Source organism: Haemorhous mexicanus, chromosome 4 (assembly GCF_027477595.1).
Source record: "Haemorhous mexicanus isolate bHaeMex1 chromosome 4, bHaeMex1.pri, whole genome shotgun sequence".
Lineage (NCBI taxonomy): Eukaryota > Metazoa > Chordata > Aves > Passeriformes > Fringillidae > Haemorhous > Haemorhous mexicanus.
The window spans coordinates 49,813,395-49,829,688 of record NC_082344.1 but is presented as its reverse complement, the minus strand read 5'-3'; the positions used below and the strand labels follow the sequence as shown (position 1 = coordinate 49,829,688).

Genomic DNA, 16,294 nt, shown 5'->3' with positions numbered 1-16,294 from the left:
TGCGAGTTTTTTATCTCTGTAAGATTAGGGAATTACCTTCAGGATGTCAGTTTACTTCTCAGCATTCTTTTGACAGGTAATTGACTCAGTTCCTTCTTAGATTTACTTGTCATTATCAGTACTTTCCAAATTGTTTACAAGTGTGGGATATTTTCTATTTCTTGCTGCCTGAAACACCTCTGTGCTCTCTGTTCTGGGAACTGAATACCTACAGCTTCTGTTCACTTCATCTGAAGATAAGTGTAATTAACACATCTAAGTGTATTTAACACATCTGGGAAAAGTTTGTGGGTGGGTGGAAATCTAAGCTGATTACACGGTTAAAGGCTTTCTGAGACAACTTCTCAACAAAAATATTGTGGTCTATTTGGATAAAAATGAACTCATTTACATGTAGATCATGATCAAAAGCATTAAATAAATACCTCCTTAGCGAAAACCCACTGATCTCCTTCCATTACGTGGCTGAAAGACAAATATTCAGTAAGTTATATATTCTGTAAAACTGACAGAATTTAGTAACAGAGCCCCAAACAACTTTGTATGAATAGAAATTGGTGAATTTCTCAATAGTGTCATTGTGATTATTGTCAAAGATAGACCTAAAATAAGTAATTGTTTTATCTGCATCTACCTCTGGAGGATAATTGTATACTAACATTTACTGCAAATCAGTTGAAGAATGAATTTTCTATCTTGTATGATTTTATAAGGGGGAGAAAGCTGTAAGAAGTCATTTCAAGAGATTGTTATTCTTTTTGCATTTTCTTAAAATGTGTTTCTGACTGTTGGAATTACTGCACTATAAGTGCTTGTTGCTATTAACAAACAAATACATGTCACTTTCAATGATTTTCTTTTTAGACTGTGTTCTTTGATATAGGAAAGGACTTTTTCTCTTTTCACCGTGGTGTTTTTCAGAAATATTTTGCACTAGTGAGGGGCTTGAAACAACTTCTACTAAAGCTGATAAAAAATTTCTTCCTGGGCATAATAAGGATTTGTCTTTTACTCTGGAAGCATGAATGCACCAATGTTAATATTACCCATTACTTTGGCCTATCATAACAACTCTAAGGATCCAAGCCTGATACGTAAGAAATGTAATTACACAAATCTGTGGTCTTTTCATTCAAATTATAGAATAACTTAATTTGCAAAAAGGCCTTTAGGATCATTGAGTACAACCCTAACCACATTTTTATTTAAAGCCATCAGGCCCTTTCTTACTTAAGCAGAAATGCCAGAAAGTCTGACTTGCCACCTTCTCAATTTTGCTAAAGTGAAGTAAAAAGGTACTATGGTGTAAAAGATGAACACAGTAGATTCAATCTCATGAGAATTTCTGTATCTAGTTTCTTACCTTACTGGTCAAAACAGAAGGAAAATGGCAAGGTCAGACCTAGCATAGTGTGTAAGCATGGAATCATATTTATATCATGTGCAAACATACCCTTTTGAATAATGTTTTACAAAGATTATCCAAGATGCCATATTTTCTAGAACTTTCTCTGACAAATAGATACGAAATAACCAATGACTTCTTAAGGCATAGAATGGTATCATGTAAACACAAACCTAGGAATATGATTTTGAAAAAATTCCTACAATGCCTTTATTTTAATACAAGGAAATGTCAGGAACACACCTGGAGATGTCCTGTCGGGTGGAATGGTCTAGCTGAAAAAAGTATCCTTAATCACAGTAATTCTTTCTGCAATCCAGTTATTTCTCTACTTTTTTTTGTTTGTTTGTTTGTTTTTAACAAACAAACAAAAAGAAAAAAAATTAAACAAACCATACCCTGTAGAAGAAGTAGCCTCTGCTTTGAATCACTCCAGGTCCCTGAAGTTCTTCCTGAAGAAAAAAGTATTTTAAATTATATCTACAGATGAAAATTAATACATACAGAGAAGTCATTTATGTATATATAAAAATATTTCTTCAGTACTACATACTTAAATGCTTCATGTGCATCTCCCCATGTCAGTAACACAAAGCTTATGTTGTCATGTAGAAATGGAAAAGAACATATGAATGGAGCCAAATTCCATTTTAGATCAGATCAGATTGCTTCTGAATGGTACTAGAAATGAGGAACAGCCTTTGCCTCTGATTTTCCAGGGCTCACTACCCAGGCACAACAAGAGTGTCTTCATGACAGTGGTCTCTACATAGAGTTGCTTTTTGCATCTTGCAGGAGGACAAAAATACAAAATTTAAATATTAGAAATACTTGGGCTTCTCCCAGGAATGAGACCCCAGACTGTTCCCAAAGATGTACCATAACCACCCCTCTCCCATTAACTCCCAAGGAGCAGTCCTTGTGATAGTCTATCCTGTCCATGCTGCACATAGGGTGAAACAGCTGCCTAGTGATCCCCATAGCAAGGAGCCTAACAAATGATGAAGAAAACAGAAATTCTATCTAAATGTAATAAGTACAAAGCATGAAGTATCCAGTTGCTTTAATGAGACCTTCATGATTAGAGAACACATAAGCTTAATCAGAGTGTTTTATTTGCTTCTGCTGGTATCAGAGAGAAGTGATGTGTCTGTCCTGCAGGTGGGGAGACAGTAAACTTGAGAAACAAAATAATTTTAGTATTATGTTTACCAGAACATTAAAATGAAGATGGCTTTTATTTAGCAATGGGGGTATATCTCAACTAAAAACTGGGGTGGTGTGATCTCTTGGATAAATATCATAAGGTGAAGTGTCATAGAAAGGAATCACACCTGCTCTCTTCTAATGCTGTGAGAATTGTGTAAAACAGGGTGACTCCCATAATTTCCAAACTACAGAACTAGATTCAATCCAGGGAAGTTTTCAAAGGAAGCAGAGTTTAAACTATACATAATTTTTAAGTCTCAATTTTAATTCTGACTTCAATTCATCACATATAGCATTGTATTCAGTTTCTTACTGTACATAAAAAATCTGTATGATTTTTATTTCTATTGTTCTTCTCATTCTAGCATTTTCTGCATTTGAAACACCCATCTTGGATTTACAATCTGATCACTACTATAATTTTTTATATTTCAAAAGGGTAAAATTTTTCTATACATTGCCATTTGAGTCTTATTGCATTCATATGTAATATTTTCTACTTTTCTATTCAATGTGTGAAAAAAACCGGAAACACGAACAAAATATTTAGCTGTTGCAAGATTAAGAAATTCTTCCAGAACAGAAAAGTAACCAAGAGTAAAATTGCTAGTGAGAAATTATGATTTATGTTAATGTCCTTTTCCTCTTACACCCAGACCCTCCTTAAAGATTACATGTTCTTGTTTGAGTAAATGTCAAAAGTTTAGTGTTAGTAAACAGCTGAAGCTAACAATCTGTCATTTTTGTAGCACCTGCCTTCTAAACTTCTAAGGGTTTGGAGATGTTTAAAAAAACCCCAAAAACCCCTGCCATAATAAATATGCAAGTTTATTCACAAACCTGCATGTATATATGTACACAGAAAAATATGTATTCATGAAGATGTATGATTACTTAGAGTTTTATTTTAATGCCTGCCCTCTAGAAAGTATTTTGCTCAGTCTTTTATATTGACCAGCCAAAATAATGCTTGACTCTTCTTTCTTAGATCATATCCTATCAGGCAGGCTGTAGCTCAAGAGGAATCAAACTCGTAAAGAAGCCTGGTGCTGTTTCAAACTGGGGAGAAAGAATGAATTGAATAGACCATGTTTCCTCCTTCACTCATCCACCTTTTCAATTCCTTATCTAGTCAGGAAGAGAGGTGGATGTGTTTATGTACAGCTGGTTCTGTTTTTCTTCCCAATATGAGGAAGAAAAAAGATAACAGCAAGATAACCCTTCCTGAAACACATTGTGTGGCATCATGATTTGAGTAGACCAACCAAAATATATAAGCAGAAAGGTCTACAAGGGCATTTTTAGAAAAGCTAATGAATCACAAAGTGTAAGAACATAAGCATGCAGAGTTTCAGTTTACATACGTCCAGTTTGTATCTCTTCAGTCTTCTCTCATTAAGCTGAGGAACGAGTTGCAGTAAAGGATGCAGGACAGATGACTGAGAGGACACGAACACACACACATGAGCAACAGTGGAATTTGGCCCTTATGATGCAAAGAAAGTCTCTTTCTGCAGTATTGACCCTTGGACCAAACATGCACCAACAAAGGACTGAAGACTGAGAAACTGATTAATTGAAAAACTTATTTTTTTTAAACATTTTGACTCGACAACAAAAAGGAATCAACATTTATATTTGCACTACACAGAGTGATGGAGGGAAAAGCTGTGTATCCTCACCTTTGCTAATTGAAAGTTCAGAACCATTTACAGACTCCTGGAATTATTCAAACTTTGCTCAGTCTCTATGAGTGGTACTGAGAATATTTCCATACAGTATCCTACTAACACTTCTACAATTTTCTACTATAGAAGTTAGCAGCTTCAACCTCTGTTGTACTGAGAAGTTCATTTTACTTCAAAATAAATGGCAACCAAAAAAATTGATTTATTGCTAAAGAACAGCAGTGTACAGTAGAAATCCATTCTCAAGGGACATTTGTAACCATGGCACTAGTCACTCTATCTAAGCTCTGATCATGAAATTCCTTGGGTTCAACAAGACTTTAAGCTTGCAGACAGCCTAATTATGCACAGTGGCATTGTGTGCAGCCCAAGTACTCACCCTGGAAAACCACAACTATGTGGGATTTTGGAGAGAGGTCTACAGAAAGAAATAAATTTTAAAAAACCTGTGTTCCATTTATCAATTTAAACTTTCAACTCATATAAATGTAACTTAAAAACCAATGCATTTTTGCTACAATGCTTCTTTGAAAAGTAATGCAATTAAGAGAACTGTAATATATGGGGTAACCAGAGTTACCAAAGTGCTGTTTTACTTAATGGGTAGAAAGAACTTGCTTATTTGTAGCCTCTTTTGTGCTATCTGCCTAAGGTAAGCAATATAGGATCGTAATACATAAAAAAAAGTAGGAATCTGGTGTGATTGAAGTAGTTAATGAACATCCCAGTTGTACACTTGGGCTCTGTCTTGCAGCCAGCAGAGACAGCTTTTAAAAGTGAGAATGACGGGGATGTTGTGGTGTGAAGTTATATCCTGTCCCTTAGCTGTGACTACTTCCTCCTTGCCTTCCCCCTGCCCTCTTCCTAATTGCTGTCTGTCAAGTTCCACATTCCAGCAAGGGCATCGTGTGATTGGCAGAAGTTCAAAAGATGCTTCTCAGGCCTGGGGTCATTGGCCTGTCCAGGTGTCATTGTCCCCTGAGACCCTCCCCCTCCCACCTGGTTGGTGGCTTACCTATCCTCTCCCTCCCACCTCCCGGTGAGCTTAAAAGGCGCTGGAAACATGCGGTCGGGTCTGTTGGAGTTGTTACCGAGATTCAGAACTGTGTCACCTTGGAATAAACTCTGGATTTAACTCTCCAGCAGAACCTGCTCTCTTTCTCTTCACTATCGCCTGAACTTTTTCCACTAGAGGTAAACTGAGTTTCTACTTTGCATGGGCTCATTCTGAGTGCCTAACTGCAACTGCCTGCGAGCTAAACGTGTCTCTGAGGAGAAATATCCCCAGCAGTCATCTCTAGCTCAGTGCAATAATAGATGGATCTCACCTAAGTAAGTATCTCAGAGAATGGCTAGAAAATTGTCATCTGAACAGCTAAACCAAAAGTGAGAGAGCAGTAATCTCTGGGAGCAGCAGCAGCAATGGTATTCAGGATGGTGGTGCAGTGGAATGCAGTAACCTTTTAAGCAGGAGCAGCAGCAGAAGTGCCTTAATTACCATTAAAGCCTCCAAAGCAGCTATAGCATGAAAACATTGACACCAATGTGAGCAATGTCACTTTCTAGGAATACACCACATATTTCTGAAGAAATGTAAATAACAAGGCAAATATGGACATTGGCGCACAAGAATGATTGTTAAGAAACAAGAAAATATGAATATGATTAAGTCTCTCAAAATCCTGTGGTGCATAGATGCACACAGATAACACAGTATGTTTGTATTTCAAAAGCAAGAATGGATCACATACTTGGCTTGTTGGTTTGTGAGAATATGTTTAGAGCAACAATTCTTGACCATGGTTTAAACTACATTTTTCATTCAAAATGTAATCCAAATTCCAAGTGAGACTTAAATACTATTTTGGCTCTACATATTCATGACATATGCAAATGAATTAATGCAGTTTAATTAAAAATTAATAAAGATGCTTTCAAGAGTATCTAATAGTTATGGTCATGTTCTCAGGTCCTGTAAGTCCACATTGTATCACTGCACGTGCTATGTTCCAATATCCAAAAAAAGTGTTTGATCTCATTCTTAAAATTTGAAACTGCAAGATTAAGATTCAGTTGAGTTTCCATGAATGTTTGGTTGAGTTTGTTAGATTTTTTTTTTTTCTACAACTGTGCAGTACTGATCACCCTCTCCCATATTATTAAAACCCCTTCTGTACTGTAAACATGCAACTCCCAGTCCTGAGCTTGCTATACAGTTGGAGACACTACTGAAAAAAGGAATATTGCCTTGGTTTGGTATACAAGCACACATGTACTCATAAGGAGGTGCTGTGCCACTTACCATGATGTCTGAGTTGCCCGAGTCATGAGTCTTAGAATAATGAAATAAGAACTGTTCAAAAAAAATTAAAAGTGGGATTTTATTACAAAGCAGGGCAAGAGTTTTATTATTTTCTTGCCTTTTTTTAGTGTGATTGTAGGACATATATAGACATCTTACCCTTTTGGCGTTGTCTTTCTCATCTAAACCCTGTGGGAATAATAGTTGGTAGAAAGGCTTTTATTCATTAAAATAAAAAGAACAATTGATAATTTTGATTAAATGCATAATCTTTTCAGCACTGGGTTGTATCCTTCTTCCTTGGCAGATGTATTGTATGTCTTTGCTTATCAATCTAACTAATAATTTCAAACTCTGTAGACAGTATTGATTACTCTGCCCTAGAAGAGTTAGATGCGTTTAGCAGATGTTCCCTTGTTCATCCCCAGACTCTCCCAAGTAAATTTCTTTGTCTGTTGAGAATTCATAGTTTTTCTAGTCTAGAGCAACAAAAACACCTAACACTTTGTACTCAACCTGGAGATAATTTTCCAAACATTGATGTATCCCAGTTGTCTTTACTAGGTGTTACATTCTGGCACATGGTATTTCAGAGTAAAAACTGATAGAAGTACTTCCAGTGCTGAATGACACTTTGCTTACTGGGTCCTCAGAATTCATTGTAGACAATGGCACAGTGTGAGATCAGGCTTCAAAAATGCTAAGCAGTCTTTTGTGTGTGTTACCTGTGGTTTCTGGAGAAATCCCATGATCAAAAAACAAAGTTCTTCCAGTGTACTGGATACCTAATGCAAAGAAAGAAAACAGGAACTCATGTATCACACTTCCTAACAAACAGAATCCAAATAGTAGAGTTACCTCTGTCTGACTCACCTGAGGCTGAGAATCTGTGGACAGGTAAGCAGAACATGCATCGTCTATCTGTAAAAGTTCACACAGTTTTTTTAGGAAGTCAGGGTAATAAAAACAAGTGAAATATGCATATTTTCAGAAAAAGGTAAGTGCAGCTAATGGCATGGCAAGCTTGCCTACTGTAAGGCATCCTTATAGGTCCACTCATTAAATACCTTGCATTCAAAGGGGGAAAGGGCCTTAACCATATTTAAAAAAAAGAAAACAACAACACCAACAAACTTATACTTGCTGGATCTGAACAAACATACGTATCTGTGACTCTTATTCCGTACCCAGCACATACCCCTCTTAACTGCAAACCTCTCAGACTAAGTCATATTTTAAGTTATGATTGTAAGCATCCTGGGCATAAACTATGAACTTAAATCTCTTCTGCAATATCTTTGAATTATACAAAACTCTGAAGAAAATAACAAAACTAAGGCGAGGGATTCAAGGATCAATCCTCAAACATAACTCTTTCAATTGGATTATGGCATCCTTACAAGCATATGACACGTGCATGCCTTGAGTGATCATGGTATGTGCTGGCACATCTTATGCACACCACTCACTTTGTGCCAGAAGTTTCCTAAACGCTGTGTGAAACACCACTACTGTTTGTCTTCACCAGTCTTTTCAAAGCTGTCTTCATTCCATGCTGTCATGATCTTTTCTTGGAAGAAGTACCGAACAAGTGATTCCTACCTACCCCCTCCCTACGGGTCATAACCTTGTATTAACTACATCCTCCTTCTGTCTCTTTTCCAAGACGAAAGAGTAATGTAATACTGACTAATTTTTAGTGGAGTTATTAATAGAGAAGGAATAAGAAATGGAATAAAAAGTATTTGAGTTCAGAGAAATAATATCACCGGTGCTGAAAGCTTGGAGTATTCTGTAAGGAAAAGTCTCCAACACTGCAACTGAAGTTGCACAATTTAATAACGATGGTTAAAAGCAGCTTATAATTTTATTAAGTAACTTCAAAGTTGTATCCTAGTAACCTCAATCAGTATATGCAATTTTTTTCCATGTAATATTTGTTAGTGTTAGATGAAAAAAATTTTTTTGCCACTCATGTTGTTCACAGACTTTCAAAAAACATAGTGGTTTTGGGTTTTTTTTTTTGATAGAGCAGGCAATGCAATTGTTCTTGTGAATTTTTAATAGAGAAAAAGCCCTAAGCAACATGCATTAGCAAAGAAAACATTAAAGGAAAAAATAAATTTAAAAAAATAATGCTTATTTGAGCACTTCAGTGCAGGAGATGATTCATTTCTCCAGGGACAATCTATGAGAAAGCATTAGCAGATATAGTGGAAAAACTATTAGCTCACAGGATTCCCTTTTCAAATAGGTTTTGTTGGTAACACATCCTCTCTGTTCTCTTTTTCCTTCATCTTGCACGTGTTTGAGTGTATTAGTTCAGCTTCACTACTTTCACAGTAGGTGAGTATAGAGGAAGAAGTCAGCAGTGAATGAGATAAAATCAATCTGAAGTAATTAGGGAAGCTTATGTTAAAGAAAGGGCTGTTTCCTCTTGGGGGTTGTTTGTGCCTGGGTTTTATTTGTTTATTTACTTGACCCAGAGAACTACCATAGCTCAGTAGCAGAACAAGCCAGAGACTGCTGTGCTTTCAACACAATGGTATCTTTCAGCTAAAACCTTTGCAGACAAAGCAAGGGCTGAGGAAAATCCACCATTTCTGTTAATTCATTTTTAAAAAATTAATAGTTTCTATATTTTATGCTTCTTTTCCAAAATTTTCTCTCCTGTCTCAGAAATGTGACCTGTGGGTAGAAGAGTGCAAGTTGCTTGGGGCTGGTTAATTACCATAAAAAACCAAAAGGAAGTAAGAGACAAGTAATGAAACAAAATACTTAGTGACAAAGTTCTAAAATTTATAAACTCAGAGCCATTCCTGGAACATACTAGGTTTATTTAGAGGCAGGGTTTCTCCTGAATGATCCACTAGTAAAGTAGCAAAGAGGGAAGAATTATTACTTACTTGCACTTTATGAAACCCCGGTGACCTAGTATGAGTGAGTAATTAAGTTGATTTAGGGTATAAAAATATATATCTAATTCTCTTTCTTTAGACCCTTTCCAGTCCAGCATAATTCTCGTTCTAATGGTAGCTTTTATATTGCTTCTATTACAAAAACTTACAATATATAGTATCTTATGCATACTCTTTTCTTCATTGAAATCAACAGGACCTTTGTCTTGGTTTCCAGGCACCAGAGGGACAAATCTTACAGCTAGCAAATCTTATCAGAACATGCAGAAACCTATAAAACAGCTTTGTAAATCCAGAATGTAAATACCTAATTTTCAAAAACTCCCTATAGTTATCAGGTTCTTGCTTCCCAAGAGACCATTTTTTTCCTAAAATATCACTAGGACTCATTCAAGTGCCAGTCTAAAATAGGTTAGGTTTTGAGTCAATGTTCAATTTATGTCCAATATGAACTGTGGGGAGATGACAGAATGTCTCCTGTGATGGTCTCAGAAGAAATTTACTCTCTGCATCTGCCCCTGTGATGAGTCACTTATTTTCCAATGTTATCAAAAGCTACTAAATTAAATGTCAACACAATAGTTGACAGTTGCAGCAACACCAGGGCATGCAAGTTGCAGGATAAACCCTCTCCACATGTTATGCCCTGCCACTCCATCTGTTCCAAAAGAGCAGGGAAGACCCTGTGACAACACATGCGTCACACTCCAGAGTCAAAACAAACGTTCATTTCAGAGATGAGAGTGGAAGTTATGATACCAACCAGTAGCCAAATGTTAGAGGGGATAATTGACACATTACACTGTCCTTACTTAGTAAATTGAGAGGCTAGGATAGGACTGAGCAACGTCCCAGCCTTGTGTGCAGAGCAGAGGGTGCAAAAAGCAAGACTGGATGAGTTGAAACAATTCCTGAGTATCATGTGCAGACTATAAAGCTACCAGATGTGAGGAGCACTGTGATGCTTCCAGGGTCAGTGTTTGCCTGGTCATTGACAGTTATCAAATATTGCTCTCCATTGAGACAAGACAATCTCTCCTCTAAATGACATCTCAGCACTTTGTCCCAACATCCTCCTGAAGCAACTGTTCAGAATAGCTGGAAAATCAGATATTTCACCTCTTTGCTCATGCCAGGATAGGAGACATAAAGGAAGATGTACTGGAAGAAAGCACAGCTAAACCCTGTGCGAGAGAAACACTGGATAGTGAGGTGGGACTGTAGCAAGGATGGGCACAGAAGAAATGGGAGGATACCACATGGCCGATGATGCTTACCTCTTTCAACAGCTGCAGATCCTCATCTGATTCGAGTGCTTGGGATGGCATTGGTGCACCTGGAAGCACAAGCCATGCTTAGCAATGCTGTACAGCAAAGGTCATTGGTGTGCAAGTATTCCATGTCAGACATACCTAGCACAACTATTAACTGCAAAGGCTGAGAGCTGCTTGGTCCCAGCAAATCTGTGACCCTGAGTGCTCTGTGGTTTGTCTGGTAGCTTTTGCCTACTCTCTCTCAGCAACACAGCAGGATGCTTTATCATAAGTTCACAGCAGATATGGACACTCACATATCTGCACAATAAACAGTGTGGAAGTTTCTTAGGTCTTACTGAGACCTGCTCAGAAAATCACAGTCCAGCTCCTAAAACCTCAAGTTTTCTGAGAGCTCTGCTCACCTCCAGTGCATGCACTGTGAGTTGAGGATCTGGACTCTACTTTTTGCCTTCTTGTGTGCTACAGCTGCAGAATTGAACATGCACTACATAATGTACGATTGCATATAAATAGTGCCCATGATATGAACATGTTGTTTTGACAAGGTGATAGACAGTACATCTGTAACTGGATTTGTTTCCTCTGTCTTGCATATGTGATTGGAAAAGCCTGTCCCTCAGTAGATTAAATGTGTTCTTAATTGCATAACGATGCAGTGAAGCTGTGCTGAACTTGGGGAAGCTCCTTTCTCTATCTCTAGTCACTCAGGCTGCAGAAATTGAAGTCACTGTCCCAGCATCCCTTCCAGCTCAATGTCCAGAATATCCCTCTTACCACATTGTTATTTTATCTGGCAGTGTATTTCTGATAGCAGTGTATTGTTTGAGTCTCTGTAAATAGCAGAAATGAGCATCACCAAACTGTGTATGTCAGACACCACGCAATGGTGTCAGTGAGGCGATGTGCTGTAACTCCCACGGGAGGGAAACTGGTGCTGGACCTCTAGACCTAGATAGAATGTCCAGTGAGCAGGGAATAAATGCCACCATGTTATTTGATTTACATTTGCCCCTAATAACAATAATCACAACAGTAGTTAGTTCCAGGCATTAATGGAACGGGATGGGTTTCAAAACCACATTTTTGTACTGGCACCGACTTAAGGTGACTAATTATTAGGGATGCTTGCTTTGCCCCAAAAAAGAATTAGAGGGGCTCTTAATTTCACACTATATAGAAGTGGGATTTAAAAAAACAATGTTTGAGTTGTTCACATAAAAAGGAAACTGATTTCCAATTATTTGTCTCATTTCGAAGAAAAGTGCCAAATAGATTAAAGGTGCTACAGCTGTCTTATGCTGTCTTCTGCTCTTAAATTAGTGTATTCAAACTGGAGTGGTGCCTGGGATTAGTATCCTTGTTAAAAGAGTGAAACAGGGCAACATCTCAAATTAGCACACCTTCCCCATCAAAGCATTGCCTGCCTATCTCTGAACACTGCTTCTGCCATTGACTGGTTCCCAAGGCTTTTCAGGGAGACCTAAAGAAATTCATTTGCAACAAGCAGGAAAGCCTGAATAGTATAACTTTCTGCTTTATTTTTGGCCTGTAGCATAAACTTCTGGACAGAGAATATAAATTATTTCCCACTCCTCATTCTCCTTTACCCTTCTCTACATATTCAGAAATTTTTATTTCATGTGCAATCCCATCTGTTTTGTGCATCTTGGACTGAGCTCCTCCAAAGGCTGAGCAGTGTTCCTTCATCAGCCCATCCAGAACAGGGCTGCAGTACCTACAGGACTTCATTCATTTCCACAACAGCACACACAGTGAAACGTTAAGGTTTTTTGTAATATACACACCATAACCATAGGGGGAAGGAGCAAAAAAAAAGAAGGCAAGCGAGAGAAGAGAGAGAGAGAGAGGAGACAGAGAAGAGAGAGAGAAAGAAAGAAGCATGTGCTATTGAAGAAAAGAGTCCTATTTAAAGGGAACACAGAGGAGGAAATCATTCTACAAAGTCAACATTGTCTGCAGCACATTTGCTCTCCTAACCTTAAATTCTGCCATCTTTAAGAAATTCAACTTCTTTCAAGGCAGTAGAATGCCAGATGCACAGCCTGAGACTCACATTTTACATCTTCTTTTCCCTCTACTGCATCCCCAAACAAGCTCCTGGCAATCATTTGTGTAGGAACAGTGATGAAATACTGTGTGCCACTACCCTCCATTGTGCTCCTCTTCCTTCCCTCCCCTCTTCCACATCTTCAGAACTTATTTTTAACATATTAAGTATGCTGCCATTAGATTTCTTTCGTTATTGATACTAAAAACAAAACAAAGCAGAAAAAAAACCTCACAACTAGAGCAAATCACACAAAATACAAACAAAATAGAAATGGTCCTTGCACAGCATTTTGTAACATTTCTTTACAAGATGCAAGCAGCTAATCTATCTGAGGTGGGAAAACAGAGTCGAAAAGAGTCTGGTTTGTTAAAAAGTCCACTAGATGTTTCACAAGAACCCCCTGCTACAAAAATAGCAACTTTCAGGATTCTTCACCTGATAAATATTGATACAGGTTGGAATGACTGCCAGAGGGTCCTAGTCTGTCCTGCAATTTTGTGACACACGTTGTTTCATGTATTTTCTTACCTTTTAAAATCAGAGTAAATGGTACTTGAAATGAAATCTCTTTTAACAAAAGCTTATTCCCCAAGTTGCTGGAGTGTTTTGCCCAGACAGAGTAATCCTGCCGGGATTCGGGAAGAAGCCCCCCGGACCAAGCCCCGGAGCCGTGCCCGCAAGGGCGGACGGCTGCGGGCCCCCTGCTCCGCGACAATGGGCAGAGCTGGCGGCGCAGGAAGGGATTGCGGGCGGGACCGTGCTCACCTTTGCAAGCAGAAATCGAGGAAGCGAGGAGGACGAAGAGGAGGAGTAGCGGGGACGCGGGCAGCGCCGCGCCGTCTCCTCCCTTCCTCGGGCTGCGCTCGGGGGTGGCCGCGGGGCGCTGGTGGTGGCACAGGTGTCCCATGTCCGCCGAGCTCCTGCCGCCGCCGCTCTGCCAGCCGCTCTTCTGGGCATGTCCTCGCTCCCTGCCCCAACTTTTTAAATCCCCCCGACACGTGGGGCTCCACAGCCCGGCTCGGGAGGGCTGCCCCGCTCCCCCCGGGGCCAGCGGCTGGTGACTCAGCCCGCTCCGCCCCGGCCCTGGGGCGGGGGTGTCCCTGCTCGGCACAGAGGCGAGGCGCTGGCCAGGCTCCAGGCCCTCTGTTAAACCCCCCCTTAACAAAAAATTCCATGTTTTAGTCCCCCGGAGCCCTGCAGGAGCTGCGGTGGCTGGCGCGGCAGGTAGCGCTCCCTCACTGCGCGCCGCGGATGCTCGGAGCGATGAGAGGAGGGCGGCCAAGGACGGTGCTCGGACACTGTCCCGGCCCGGTGTGAGGGGGAGAAGAGGCGTGATTTAAAGCGGGTCAATCCGACCCACTAGCTGATCTGCCCCCAACTAGCCGAAGGTGGGAGTAAATCTCGTCGAGTTTGCGTGTGGGAGAAGCCGTCGGTGGCTCTGGGGATGGGCACCCCTCTGCCTCGGCACCCGCCCACCGGTCACCGAATTTTCTGAAGACTCCCGGCTGCAGAGGTGTGACTGCCTCCAGGCTTTTCCTGTGCCTTAAATACACACACTGTGCCGCACCACGAGACAGAACTCAGCGATAGGGTAATATTTAGCAATTAAAATCCTAATACTGTGCTTACTTATAACACAGCTGCAGACCTTGGTCCCAGTTGTTATTTATGCCGGTAGATAATGGAAGTAACTACATTCTATGACAGCCAAAAGTACACAGGCTGCAGATCTGTTAAGGCACTTGAGCAGTGAGTAAATGTGCCTGACAAGAACAACAGTGGCTGTTACTGTGAAACAAAGCAAAACTTTGATTTATAGCCATAGCATTGGTGTCTGCTCTTTGCTTTCACCTTTACCTTTAGATGTATGTGAAACAAAGTGGGCTCTGCCACCCTGGACACTTTGATAGGCCATCAAATTTGCAAAAGCTTTGCCAAGCAGCATGCTAAGATGCTGTAGAATTCTTTTAGCAATAGAAGAATCTTCTTTATCAGATTCAGTAGCAAAGCTTTTCTTTATATGTCTGGGGACAGAGCTAATCCTCATGTCAATGGAGAGCCAGTTATCAAACCAGTACATAAACTAAAGAAGGCTATATTTTGTATGTATGATTGTATTAAAAGAGTTTTTTTAAAACAGTCTTAATTGAGGGATTGCATTTAGTTCTGGTTTTTCATTAATAAAAGCAGAACACATTTATTTGAAGAAATTATCATAAATGGGGAGTCATCAGTGATGAAAAGTATCTCCCTAATCCATCTTGATTCAACTGCATGAATCAGTGTCCCAAGCTTTAGCCTCAGGAAAGATTTAATTTGTTATGCATTTTAATTATTACAGTCTTGTTAAATATTTAATAGATAGTGAAATAAAATAAATTACAGTCTATTATGATTTGAGCACTGTATAACTGTAAATATTCTGCACCTGTTGAATGGTGCAGAATGTTATAAGAATAGTGAAAAAAAGATACATCTTAAATTAAACTTTAGTTTCAGGTGAAAGGGTTCTGATTAGCCCAGAAGCTCCATTTTTGCACAGTGTGTTTTAGTACTGGAAACTGAAAAATTTTGCTGAGCCCACTTGCACAAAAACCTATCAGGAGACTTTGAAGATCATGAGAAAGTATTTCCAGGTAGAAAATTTCTGGTCTTCCATTTACCATTAAAAAAAAAAAAAATTCTCTCCTGCTTGGATTCGTATTGCTTGAAAACCCTTCCTCTGAAATGTGAATTTTATTTTCAGCAGACTCCTGCTAATGATCAAAAGCAGCAGCATTACACATTCAATCCTATTTGTGCCATGAGTTACAGCGTCTGAATCCTAGCAGGCTACACTCCTCCAGTACTTCCAATCCAGTATGAACTCAATTTCATTTTAGACTATGCCTTTTTGCTAAGAGCATCTGTGTAGTTTTGCATTTCCTGATACATGGTTGAGGTAATCTGATTTGGACATAGTTATAATCCTCCTTGTAATATACTAGAAAAAACAATATAACTTCTAACAAAAATGTACATTTGCACAAAGGTCACACTATACATTATACCAAGATAATATTTCTACTGAAATTGGTGAAAATTTTGACAAAGAAAGTTCACCAAGCTTGAATCTGAGTTTATAGGAAGCTTGCATGGTTTATGACAGTCATCTTTATTCAAGGAACTCACTGAAATTCAAGTAAGCATTCTTGTAAACAGGAGAAAAAATACGTCTTTCTCTATTGTATCTGGTTTTGTTTTGTTTAATAGCTTGATGAAATTAATGTTACACTATTGCAGGAACAAAACACATCCTCATTAAACGAATAGCTTGGAGGATGTTTTGGATGCTGTAATTAGCTTCTTTGAAATATTTATGTTCTTCCTAATGTTGCTTGAATAAATGTTAATTATGGCTAGTGGAAAGGAAATCGAAGAGCTG

General features: G+C 39.1%; 1 protein-coding gene across 1 annotated transcript; it reads right to left on the bottom strand.

The window, feature by feature from the left end:
* Positions 1 to 429: 429 nt before the first annotated feature.
* NMU (neuromedin U) lies at positions 430 to 13,912 on the bottom strand. The gene is made up of 9 exons (XM_059845637.1): positions 13,636 to 13,912; positions 10,800 to 10,858; positions 7,463 to 7,525; positions 7,330 to 7,389; positions 6,764 to 6,793; positions 6,605 to 6,655; positions 3,979 to 4,053; positions 1,804 to 1,857; positions 430 to 465 (listed from the first exon to the last, which is right to left on the bottom strand). Exons 1-9 carry the CDS (start codon positions 13,775 to 13,777, stop codon positions 430 to 432), a joined length of 570 nt encoding a protein of 189 aa, XP_059701620.1. The 5' UTR covers positions 13,778 to 13,912.
* Positions 13,913 to 16,294: the final 2,382 nt, after the last annotated feature.

Excerpts from the sequence above, each read along its gene's own strand:
- NMU (XM_059845637.1), bottom strand. The coding sequence starts at position 13,777 with ATGGGACACCTGTGCCACCACCAGCGCCCCGCGGCCACCCCCGAGCGC. Across the intron at positions 10,859-13,635 it reads CTCGATTTCTGCTTGCAAAG|GTGCACCAATGCCATCCCAA; the intron begins GTGAGCACGGTC and ends TTGTGCTTCCAG. Across the intron at positions 6,794-7,329 it reads GATTTCTCCAGAAACCACAG|GGTTTAGATGAGAAAGACAA; the intron begins GTAACACACACA and ends TTATTCCCACAG.